The sequence below is a fragment of the Haplochromis burtoni genome, unplaced genomic scaffold, assembly GCF_018398535.1.
Source record: "Haplochromis burtoni strain Fernald_Lab_line unplaced genomic scaffold, NCSU_Asbu1 Contig_192, whole genome shotgun sequence".
In the NCBI taxonomy this organism is placed as follows: domain Eukaryota; kingdom Metazoa; phylum Chordata; class Actinopteri; order Cichliformes; family Cichlidae; genus Haplochromis; species Haplochromis burtoni.
In genome coordinates, this window is record NW_024582553.1 from 686,089 (window position 1) to 697,913 (window position 11,825).

Here is an 11,825-nt window from a genome sequence, read left to right on the forward strand (position 1 = left end):
ATGTTTATCAGACTAAAATATATATATTTACATTTATATTTACCACACATTTTCCAATTTCTGGCACTTTAAATTAGATAAAACGATGACTGGAAAATTCTAGAAAAGTTACAAAACTTTCTTAATGTGAGTTCATCAGTGGGGAGATTTCATAGTGATATCAGTCACTTAAACGTTTTAATGGTAAATTATGTTTTCCAGTAAAAATGTTAAAGTTAATATGCATCTCACAAAATTGTTTCATTTTTTCCCATTTTCACTGTTTCATTAAGGAACATTTTCATACCGAAATAAATGAGAGAAATTGACTTTTTACGGCTATCCATAACATTTTCTGATATATGGCAGAACAACATCCAAAATTTCCTTTGTAAAGACTTTTGCTTCTAATATGTACATGAAAGGAAATAGAAATTTTGAATCTGACTTTATATTAAATAATATTTAGTAATAAATGACAATGTCTGTTCTGTTTAAGCAAATTAGTGTACTGTATGCACTGTAGATGGATAAAATTGAGTTTGTAAAGCAAAAAAATAGATGCTTTATGTAAGTAATCAAATTGGGAAGTTCCATGGTAGCACTTTTTTTTTTTTAACATTTATGTTCCTGTCGTGCTTGCCTGCAATTTGGTCCATAACAGAGTGATCTATAATAAGACATGTTGGTGATATGTAAACAGCCTGGTTTTTAATATTATATTAGAGCAAAGAGATTACTGTAGTGACACTATAATTGCAGCCTATGTTACAGGGTAAATTTAGCACCACATGACTGGAAATGAGCCAAAACAGATGGCGGATTATAGTGGAAGTTATAAATAGTGCAGGGCCGTTTATTGCAAACAGTTGGACAAATACAGATTGGGTTTTTTTTAAGGTGAGAACACAGAGGCAGAACATATTTTTCCAATCGTTTCACTTCATTATTTTAGGTTATGGGAAAAAAAACCATCGAACATACGCAGTCTAAATGAGTCTATTTGCATATTTCAGGATACCATAAAAAGTGTGAGACAAAAAAGAATGATTTTAATTTATGTAATTAACTGGGGAAGTTTTAGTTTGATTTCTATTCATTGAAATACTCACCCTCATCACCTGTAAATATATTGACGCATTCATAAAGATCCTTAATATGTGAGGGTGGGGAAAAACGTGCTTAAATTAAGAGCATGATGGGTTTTTCTTACAAGTACTTCTCGCACACACACTGATGGGACTTACACCCCAATTTGCTGGAAGCTTAAAAAGTAAACAGGAAAATCCAGCATAAACATTAAGGAATATTTTGAAGTGTTTCTGACTATGTTCTGTGTGTATTTGTACCATTTGATTGGGAAACAGCATGAAGAGTTTTCCATATAAAACAGAGACATTTATTTACCTAAATCTATTACTTATTTTATAGAAGTTGGAGATGGATCAGTAGTAAATCAGAGCTTTGAAGAAAGCATCATCAATTATTTCTTTGGCCTTAAGGGTAGTGTTTGCAGATGCTTCGCATTCTTAACTGACCGATTCAGTATGACAGTGCAGTGAAATAAGTGATGGTGCAGTTTGAAGATGTTTCACCGTGATGCACCTTTTCCTAACTGGAGAGTTTCCGATCTGACGTGAGGCCTCTCTTGTGACTGCACAGCTGCATTCCTGTAAACACTCCGGCTGCTTATAAATCTGCTTCACCCACTCGTCCCCCCCATTCTCTCTCAAACACACGCATATCAAAATAAGATAAACACCATAAAACTCAAAACACACTTGGTCACTTCCCACTCCCAATTCATTGCTATTATTCATTCGGGAGATGACGCAGACACTTCCTGTTATATTTTCTTGCAGTTTTTAAAAGTATAATTGGAGGGATGAATGGAAAAGCAAACAGCACACTCGTCCACATGTGACGAAGCAAAATTAGTGTTGTGCTCCGGTCAATTTTTACTACAATATTTCAAGGAAAACTATGAAAAGGAAAGAATTGCTCCAATGTATTGTTGTGTAATCAAGGTATTTTGAAATATACTGAGTATATGTGATGCTCTATCTAATCAAGAAGTCATGAATTGCAAATTCCAAGCAATACTAAAAATTCCTCACATAAGGAGGTTCTGTAAGGTGTAGGGCTTTAATTAATATGAACAGAAGCAGTTGTTTAAATACTAATTCATATCAAAATGTGTTCTGTGCAAAAAAAGACTAAAATTCAGTGTTGGTAAATATTGTGATTAAGTTGAGTTAAGTGATGAAATCACTGGTTAACATAATTATGTATACATGTTGCACACGTGCATGATGCCTCAGAAAATACTTAGTCCACTTGAACTTGTGGGAGTCCAAAAAAACACAACTTTACAACAACTCTTACTGTAAGTGATCTGAGAAGTCCATACACAGTATGAGAGCAAAGGTTTTCCCCTCAGCATTCAATCACACTAATTATGTAGAAATGTCTGACTCATGCGGTCATGAAGTAGGACCTCCTTCTCCAAGCTCCTTTATAAGGGCCAAAACTTGCTCCTGGAGTCACTAGTGCACAGTGGTATATTTCTTATTTAATATTTATTTATTTTTTTCATCTTTGCAAATCTATTTATTTTTATTTATCTCTTATTTATTCATCTCTTTATCTTAAAGCTTCGTCAATCTTTTTTTGCCCAAATGCCTTTGTTTTTTCACCTGTCTTCTCTTCTCTTAATCATTCCACTTCCTGTCTCTGTGTCGTTTTATCTCCCTGACTCCAACCCGCTTTTATCCTTTAATAATCAAGTCAGAGAAGTGCATCTTTACACAGGTATTTAAACATTTTTTCATTGCAGCAATTCACAGAATAATTGAATGCATGCGCAAAAATACAGACGAGGCGATGTCACTCTTATAAAACTCAAATGTTTCTGATTACTTTCCTTCATTGCTTCTTTTTGCAGATAACCACAGACGTGGGATGTATTTGCAGATGAACATGGATGGGAGAGTCACAGGAAGTGATGCTCAGACACCTTACAGTGAGTATTAGGAGGATAAGCTCCCAACAGATTGCATATTTGGCACTGACTTCCATCCACAAAAGACAGTGGATAATTTGAGGCCTATGTAGAAATCTAATTTTTATTATCACTATTTCTGTATTTTCAGGTTTGCTGCAGCTGAAATCAGTTAAACCAGGCCATGTTATCATTAAAGGACCATCATCATCTCTTTTTCTCTGTATGGATAGCGAAGGCAATCTGAAAGGGCAGGTAAGCTATAACACCGAAAACTGATTCCTCCTTTTTTGCATCACTTTCTATCAAATCTTAACAATATTTTAACACTATTTTCAGAGTCACTATTCAGAAACCAGCTGCACCTTCAGAGAAATGCTGCTGGCTGACGGATACACCCGTTTCATTTCCTCACAATATGGATTTCCCATGTCACTGGCATCAAGACATTCCCCAGATCGACACGCACTTCCCTTTACACGGTTCCTACCACTGAGGAATAACTTGAAAACGGATAGCGCATCTGAGCAGATGCCAAACAATCAGAGACTTTTTAACGTGGACTCTGATGACCTTCTTGGAATGGGTCTAAATTCTATGGGCAGTCCTCAGTTTTCTATGGACAAATAAAAGAATGAACTGCACAGACTTCTCACAGATCGGCACCTTTATATATGTTTTTAGATTCAGCCTGTAAACTTGATTTAGTTTTGAAATGAGTAGCTTTCTGTTATTTGTTCTCAACATGTTTTTGTGGAGGCAATACTAATGTAAGTTATTTATTTATTACTATGTATTGTGCATTTCAAATTGTTATTTATTTATTTTTTTTTTACATTTCAAAAACTGTAACTGTACTTTGAAATCATGTTTGTAACATTCTGTTGATTTTGACATGTGATGTTTCTGAAGGTTCCCTAACACAGATGTGCTGGGGAAGCCCAAGAGGTTTCTGTTTGTACAACTCAAGTGTGTTTATCTTATTGGGGAGAAATTCTGAATTAAAACAAACATGATATAAATATTTGTTGTCAGATTTGTCATGAAAAGATTGAGCAACCTTATTAAATGGTTCAACAAACCAGAATGTACTTAAAAAAGCAAGCATGTATTTACCAAGTACACAGACCGGGAAAGTAGAAGTGGGAAAACAAGCGTATTGAAGTGAAAGCATGAGCACCCTCTGGTGGTACAAAATCCAATGAGAGGTAGACCAAGTGTGTGGGTGTATGTTTTTTTCAATGACTGTAGAAAACATGGACGATGCGACAGCTCCCCAAAAATAAAGCCAAAACGTCTCTATCGTCTGTTTTTTTTTTTTTTCACAGTTATTGTTTTTTTGTGCCTAATGAAATTTTGCCTCGTCTTTGGCCAACAGATTTTCTCAGTTTATATCCCCCTAAAAAAAAGTTTTATGTGAGTTTAACAATTTATATTTTGATTTATTTGATCTTTTTTTGTAAGGTTTAATTGTTCTCATTTTATATCAGTTCTTTTTTTTTTCATTGTGATCTATAAACAGACATTGTAAATGCACACTTTCTTTGTTCATCACTTCAGGCCTGATTGCAGGTGACCGTAACAGTGATTACATTCCCTATAAAGATTAAAATAAGTGATCACAAGATTTGTTTTTCATGCTATTTTCCATTATTATAAAGTAAACAGAGAGTTTACTTGAGGAGTTGTTTGAAACTCAAAAAGACATCTACTGTCATCCAAGCATTGCATCGCTGACTAATCTATTCCAGCAGGCAGGGATCCATTGTTAAAGACAATGAAAAAAGGTTTAATTTTAATCTACACTGTAAAAAAAAGTAATATAAAAGTATTTTACTGTGTATTTTACAGTTTTGTAATGTTTTTCTAGAATATCATTATTACATAAATAGACTGTGATTTTACATTTCAAATGTAAATTAACGTAAAATGACTGTAAATGTAAAAGAACATAATTTTCTTGTTTTTGCATATTTACATTGTTAAAATGCATTCACAAATGTATCATAATTTCACAAATATTTATCCGTTATTTGAAAGATTAAACTGTTAAATTCAAATGTAATGCTATGGAAAAATATATAAAATAATTCTCATAAACTTTTTTTTTACATCAAATAATTATTATTATTAGCGTTGTTTAGGGCGAACGTGGCTCAAGAGTTGGCAGTTTGCCTTGTAATCAGAAGGGTTTTTTTAGGATTTTTTTTTACAGTGTACTTGCCCTTTACTGACTGTTAAGCTAACATCAATAACACAAAGTAAAACACATTATTACAGCAGTTTACACAAGTGAGGTAACATAAGCACACATACCTTCCATGGATCATCACTGTGATGTGTTGGAAAGTCTTATGTGTTCCTGTGAATCTGACAGCAATGTTGTTGAAGGTATTGCTTATAACAGCTTAGTGGCTCTTGGAAAGGTCAGGCATGGACACACAATAGTGAAAACAGAGCCGCAGTAGACTAAGCTATCAAGGATTGTTATATTTCATTTTCATAAATAACACTGCTGTAATAGACCTTTTCTTAACTGTTAAATACTGACTAAAAAAACAACACAAGGAAACCACAAAAAAACCCCCAAAAAAACAAAATGGGAAACTTAAGAAAATTATTAAAATATAATCTTTATCAAAAACACTGAATGCATTAATCAAGCAGATAAATACAGAACATTTGCCATGGCAGTCAAATCAATTATTTAACACAGGCATTTTAGGTAATAGATAAGCCAGAACTAAAAAAAAATAAAATATCAAATATGCATACATTATACTTATAGAACAATATTGAGAATGTGAAAGGTGTTGTATGAGAGATCTTATTCTGTCCTCATTGACAGCTCAGCTGGTATTTGGTTGAGTTCTGAAAAGATGTGACATTCATATCGCCTGTGATCTGTCTGCTTTCATTTCAAACTTTCAGGCACAAGTACTAAGACATTATAGTTTCAAGACACAAGACATTCAGGAAGTCATCTCAAACACAAGCTGACAGTATTAATAAATAGAAGCTTGTATTTCATTAATATCACAACCCTGAGAATGTAAAACTTTTGTCTTTTAAACCAGTGTTATGCAAAAGTTGCTTTTCAGTGACATTTGACTGGTTAGTGTTCCAGCAAATAACAAAGGCAATATTAGGTTGTCAGGAGGTATATGAGCATTAAATTGAAATGACACAAACTAGCATTTGTTGGTTCACTAGTTTGTCTTGCCAGGACTTCAGAACCTTTAAATGCATTTTTATTTAATTGTGAATCATGAACTTTTCTTGCTTTTATGATTTTGTCAAAGGATACAAAACTTCCTCCCTAAACTTGAGTAACCAGTGGTTCCCTCAGATACATGTTTCCTCCCCTGTACTCTATACTCTGTCCTGTACACAGTCCACCAAGCAAAGTCCCATTTAGAGGGCTGCAAATACCTTCACTGGCATAATAATCTCCCTCTGGATCCTGGCCATCTTCCTCAAAATCCTCTCGTTCGGCCTCCTCATCCTCCCATAGGCCAGTTTCGACATGAGTGTACTCACTTCGGTCCTCGCATTCAGTCTCTCGATGGTAAAAGTAGCTGAAGTTGGACACAATGACAGGAACAGGCAACGAGATGGTAAGAACACCAGCAATGGCACACATAGAGCCCACCATCTTGCCCCAGACTGTTGCAGGGTACATGTCACCATAGCCTACTGTAGTCATGGTGACAACTGCCCACCAGAAGCCATGTGGTATACTGACAAAGTCTGTTTTGTTGTGGTCTGCTTCAGCAAAGTAGACAGCACTGGAGAAGAGGATGACGCCAATAAACAGGAAGAAGATAAGAAGACCCAGCTCTCGCATGCTTGCCCGCAGTGTCTGACCAAGAATCTGGAGGCCCTTAGAGTGACGAGACAGCTTGAAGATCCTGAAGACCCTCACCAGCCTGATGACCCTGATGATGGCCAAGGACGTGGCTGGAGAGGCATCATTGTCTTTGACCAGTTCTGTTCCCAGAGTGACAAAATAAGGCAGAATAGCACTGAAATCAATGATGTTCATGACATCTTTGAAGAAGTGCATTTTGCTGGGGGAGCAAGCGAATCGCATGATGAGCTCAAAGGAGAACCAGCATATGCACACAGTCTCCACCATAAAGAAGGGATCGTGGAAAAAACTTGATGCAGCAGGCATGTTCTCAGACATGTTCTTTGCTTGGGAGTGATGCTCCTGCGTGAATGACACAGGGTAGACAGGAAAAATGTAAAACATACTTGTGAAGTTAGAAGTAAAAACAAAAGATAATTTTAAAAAAAATCAAAAAACACCTAAGTAACAAAAACATTTGCCAGCACCTTAAAATTAACAGGATGTGTCTTGATTGTTTGATCAAACTAAAAGTGCATAAGTTACACACACAAAGTCCCTCAGGATTTGTTGTAAATCAAACCTACATCTATTTTCTAACTACCAATAAAATACATTTGTATGTCTCTCAGCTGAAAATGTGTAGAAAACCCATGGAGGCGTGGGGAATACATTCAAACTCTACACAGAGATGTCCCAGCTAACCAGAACTGTCTTGCTCTAAGGAAACAGTGCTAACTACAAACTACTATGCAAAACCATGGCAAGAAATCTGGTAGGTAGCCATCCATAGAACAGTGAACTAATTTTAATATTATATGGATTAAAATTAATTTAAAAAAAACTTTAAGTTTGCTGGCAAGATTTGTTACTTTTGATAGCACCAGGTTACCTGGTGTGATCAGTCATTTTGCTAAGCTTAGTTAAGCTAAGCTAAGTGGGTTGCGATAGCTATATTTTATATATATATATATGAATGTGGTATGCATTTTATAATCTAAGTCTTCCTAAAACATATTAAGTAAACATATGTTCTTTCAAATGCAAAGCTGTTACTGTATATTGTGCTAGTATTTTACTTTAAAAAAATACTGCTGAGTTAGGTAGTGTTTGATACATTAAACTACAGTATGTCGCCCACCATGCTATTGGTTCTCACATTTGGCAGCATTGCAAGTGTTAGGCATCTGCACTTTTCCATTCAGCTATCTCTTCTGGTCCACCTGTCATTCCATCATGTGTGCCACTTATTATTATAACACTGCATATTCAAGCATTGGCTGGTGGCTATTTAAAACATCTTATACTAAACATTCAGTTAACAGTATGAAATCGGATTGCATGGATTAAAATAGATGTGTTTAGTACGCTGTAATGGGTTGTGTGGAATATATATAAAGCTCAGAGTAGACATAAACTTAGTGTATTCCTTATGACTTTCAGTAGCAGGTCAGTGACAGTGTTTATTACTAAAGGTGGACATCTATGTGTTGATTCGCTCCAAGGGCTCTCCTAAGACTATATTTAACCCAGTGAGATCTCTGAAGAGAAACATGAGTGTCTACTTGCACCACTCCTCATCCATCTCCACCTTCATCGCTATTCCCATCGCCCTGGCTGCCGAGGCCGTGTAACATTGCCAGTGCAGTTCAGTGAGTGTACCGCTGACTCGAACAGGAGGAGGTTACAGTAGTTTCCTGGCAGCTGCCTTGTGCAAAGGAAGTCTGCCACAGCACAGCAGTCCTGGAGGAATGTGTTAACATGACCCAAAACAATGCAGCTCATCCTGTGAGACCTTTTAGTCTCTGGTTCTACGCCACCTGGAAGGCCTTGGCTCACCTTTGCCTATATGTATGGTCACTTGTGACCTTTAATTAACACACTTAACTGTCTTCTCGGGTCTGAATATGCTTCCTATTATTTGTATTCCAATACCCACCCATTAATCCCTGTACCCTTTAACACTTCCTGAATCCGAGCGTATCAAATTTAACAGCCGACTAAAATAATCACGCCATAAGCTCTCGCTTGCTCTGGTCTGCTTCCAGACATATTGGCCAATAGTATCCTATGTCAGTATTTTTCCTCTTAGCACACTGTAGTACTCTTCTAGTGTGTGTTTACCTAAACAACAGCTTACCAAAGTATTATGTTTCCTTTGACCCAAACAATCACATATATTTCATTCAAGACTTTACAACAAGATTTTGGGTTTCTCTTTTAGTGCCTTGATACCACCATTTTGTCTTTCAGGTAACCCTGCAAAAACCATCCATCTTTCACACCTTTCCTTCCCAAACATGAACTTGAATTAAATTTCCAACCTCTCTGTCATGTCTGAGGTCAGGCAGTGTCTCCAGGCAGAAGATGAGGATGGACACCACGATTACCATCACACTAATGATGGCGATGATGCGTGCACCCGATGAGGACTCTGGGTGCTCAAACAGCATCCACAGTTTTCTCTGGAGTCTGTTGGATGGCAAAGGCCTCTCCTCTTCTTTTGGAAAACCTTCGTCCTCCTTGAAGCGGTTCATGATGTCCTCTCCGAGCTCATAGAATATCAGCTCATCCATGAAAATATCCAGGGGTATGTTTGCAGGCCTCCGAAGCCTACCCCCTGACTGGTAAAAATACAGAATGGCATCAAAGCAGGCTCGATTGCGGTCCAGGAAGAGCTCATTTCGAAGTGGGTCAAAGTAGCGTGACCTTCGTCTGGGGTCGCCGAGCATGGAGTCAGGGAATTGGGCTAAGGTGCGAAGCTGAGTTTCATAACGCATCCCTGATACATTGATGGCCAGTCTTTCACTCAGTGCCCATCCATTCCTCCATAGAGATCCTGAGCGACGCTTTTCTTTCTTCTTCTCTTTCTCGTTTCCCCTGATCTCCTTCTCTCCTTTCTCCTCACTGTCGAGCTGGTCCTTGAGATGCTTGTCCTTCTCCCCATCGCTCTCTTTCCCTCTGCCTTCTCCTTCACTGGACTGTGGATCCCTGCTTTCCATCCCTGTTATTATCCTAACCGAGGGAATGCTGCAAACCACCCTCTTGAGATTTTGAACACCTGGACTTAAAAGAAAACCTGTTTAAAACCAGAGTGATTATTACATCAGCGAAATAGGTTTTCAGTTGATAAGCATTAGCAGCAAAGGACTAAAGAGGGGAAATTGACATTTCATGACAGATTTCATTACATTAAAAGTTAATTCATGGTTTTGTTTTTAGATGAACTGAAGGCAAGACAACAAACAATGTTAGTACCCAGTTAATGAATATAATTTACTCACTAAGAAAAACAGCTGGTGGCAGAGGCTAATGACGGGGTGAAAAATCACATTGTTTGTTTCCTTCGGCTCATCAGGTTGTCTCTCTTCCTCTCTATCATCGTGTCTGCCTGTCACAAGCACAAAGCCCTTGTTTGGCTATTTAACTTATCACACAGAGGTTTAACTCTGATCAACTTTACACAAACTGTACTTCCAGTTATTTGCTCCGGGAACATCGAGGATCTCACCCTGTCCCTCACTGCCTCACGTTGTCTGCCTTCAAATTTTGGGGGGAATGCTGTCCTGTTGAAATTTGATCTGTGCTGGACCCCTCCACCCCCTTCGTGTCCCTTCCCTCCATTTTAGCTAGGGGGCATGTCAACCTTCAACCTCCCTATCAAATGTCACCTCTGCATGGTATTGCCCTCTCTAACAAGCATGGGCGTGTGAATGACAGAAAACCCTCACTGTTTTTCATTAAGTCGAAATGACTGGATTTGAATGTGCGTAGATTAAAAACCAGAACTGTGGAGTTTGAGCGTCATAGAACGAACATATAGAAAACATATTTTTAAAGCTTTCTAATTAATTCCATTTTCTAGCGTCTTCAGTAGGCTCCTCCAATTACACTCAAACCAATGCTGCAGCCTGAGATTGGGGTGAACTGAAATATGCTGCAACAAAATTCCATGTTAAATTACAATAAACTACTTGGATCTGTTTGGCAGCATGAAATTGTTATTTTACAGTATAACTACCGTAATCAACAACAAATGTGTTGTAGTTACTAAGTTGCTCTAAATATGTTTTCCTTTTTACATCACAGTCATTTATTTTTACACCAAATTTAATAAATTTTGTAGTATACAAAAATGTAAAAGCACAATCACTTGAATTTCTTACAAAGCTCATATTAAAAATTTACTTTTGACATATCTTCATTTATGTAAATATTATTAGGGTTAAATCCATAGTAAAAAAGAAATTTAAACCAGGTCAAGTTGAACTACAAAGACCACCAAGTGTGGTTCAATTTCTTACTCTTAAAACCCCCAAATTACTATCCAAAATATACAGAATGCTTTCTAAAACAGATGAATCAATATCACTTCCTATTGCAAAATGGGAAGCGGATTTATCAGTTAACTTAGACCAAAACTTCTGGTCTCAGATTTGCTTAAAAACCTTTCATCTAATTAGAAATCCCAGTCTTCAATTAATTCAATACAAAATATTACATAGAGTGCACTATACAGGTCATCGGATGTTCAAGATGGGCTTTACGTCTACCAACAACTGCTCACACTGCCAAACCAATTCACCGGACAATTATATCCACGCTCTTTGGTTCTGTCCACCAGTTCAGAAGTTTTGGCGCGAGATATGTGAAGACTTATCAAAGTGTCTGAAATGTAACATTCCAACTTCCCCCTTAGTGTGTTTGTTGGGCAGCTTAGATAATGTCACTTCAGAAAAGAATATGCCCATATGGTTTTCACTGCCCTATGCATAGCCAAGAAAACAGTCCTCATGAACTGGAAAAATAAAAATAATCTTAATTCTAACCAATATAGAAATTATCTATTAGATTACATTAGTCTTGATACAGCCTCTGCCACCACATCAGATCAATTGCTCTGGGCTCCTTTGATCAGCTCCATCACCTAGTGGGGGTGGGGGGTCATAGTTTGGTCCCGCCTTCACTGTTGTGATTGGTGTGGGGGTAGGGACA

The 11,825-nt window shown here is 37.2% G+C and overlaps 2 protein-coding genes across 3 annotated transcripts; one reads left to right on the forward strand and one right to left on the reverse strand.

Annotated features, from left to right (window-relative positions):
- Nucleotides 1–4: 4 nt before the first annotated feature.
- On the forward strand, nucleotides 5–4,609 carry fgf21 (fibroblast growth factor 21). Its single transcript, XM_014337876.2, has 4 exons — nucleotides 5–2,790; nucleotides 2,924–3,001; nucleotides 3,132–3,235; nucleotides 3,320–4,609. Exons 1-4 carry the CDS (start codon nucleotides 2,658–2,660, stop codon nucleotides 3,608–3,610), a joined length of 606 nt encoding a protein of 201 aa, XP_014193362.2. The 5' UTR covers nucleotides 5–2,657; the 3' UTR covers nucleotides 3,611–4,609.
- A 987-nt stretch (nucleotides 4,610–5,596) lies between these two features.
- LOC102302965 (potassium voltage-gated channel subfamily A member 7) lies at nucleotides 5,597–10,467 on the reverse strand. Of its 2 annotated transcripts, none has more exons than XM_014337874.2 (3): nucleotides 10,115–10,467; nucleotides 9,155–9,896; nucleotides 5,597–7,193 (listed from the first exon to the last, which is right to left on the reverse strand). In XM_014337874.2, the coding sequence occupies exons 2-3, from the start codon at nucleotides 9,830–9,832 to the stop codon at nucleotides 6,300–6,302; spliced, it is 1,572 nt and encodes a 523-aa protein (XP_014193360.1). In that variant the 5' UTR covers nucleotides 9,833–9,896; nucleotides 10,115–10,467; the 3' UTR covers nucleotides 5,597–6,299. The 2 variants fall into 2 exon arrangements, with proteins under 2 accessions (XP_014193360.1, XP_005935558.1); XM_005935496.3 differs by having other exon boundaries at nucleotides 5,598–7,193; nucleotides 9,155–9,909; nucleotides 10,115–10,465.
- Between the last annotated feature and the right edge of the window lie 1,358 nt (nucleotides 10,468–11,825).

Bases quoted from the DNA above. Each gene is read 5' to 3' on its own strand.
- fgf21 (XM_014337876.2), top strand. From the start codon at position 2,658: ATGCCTTTGTTTTTTCACCTGTCTTCTCTTCTCTTAATCATTCCACTT. The intron at 3,002-3,131 runs GTGAGTATTAGG...CTGTATTTTCAG, and splicing joins TGATGCTCAGACACCTTACA to GTTTGCTGCAGCTGAAATCA. The intron at 3,236-3,319 runs GTAAGCTATAAC...CACTATTTTCAG, and splicing joins AAGGCAATCTGAAAGGGCAG to AGTCACTATTCAGAAACCAG.
- LOC102302965 (XM_014337874.2), bottom strand. From the start codon at position 9,832: ATGGAAAGCAGGGATCCACAGTCCAGTGAAGGAGAAGGCAGAGGGAAA. The intron at 7,194-9,154 runs GTTGGAAATTTA...TCATTCACGCAG, and splicing joins ACCTCAGACATGACAGAGAG to GAGCATCACTCCCAAGCAAA.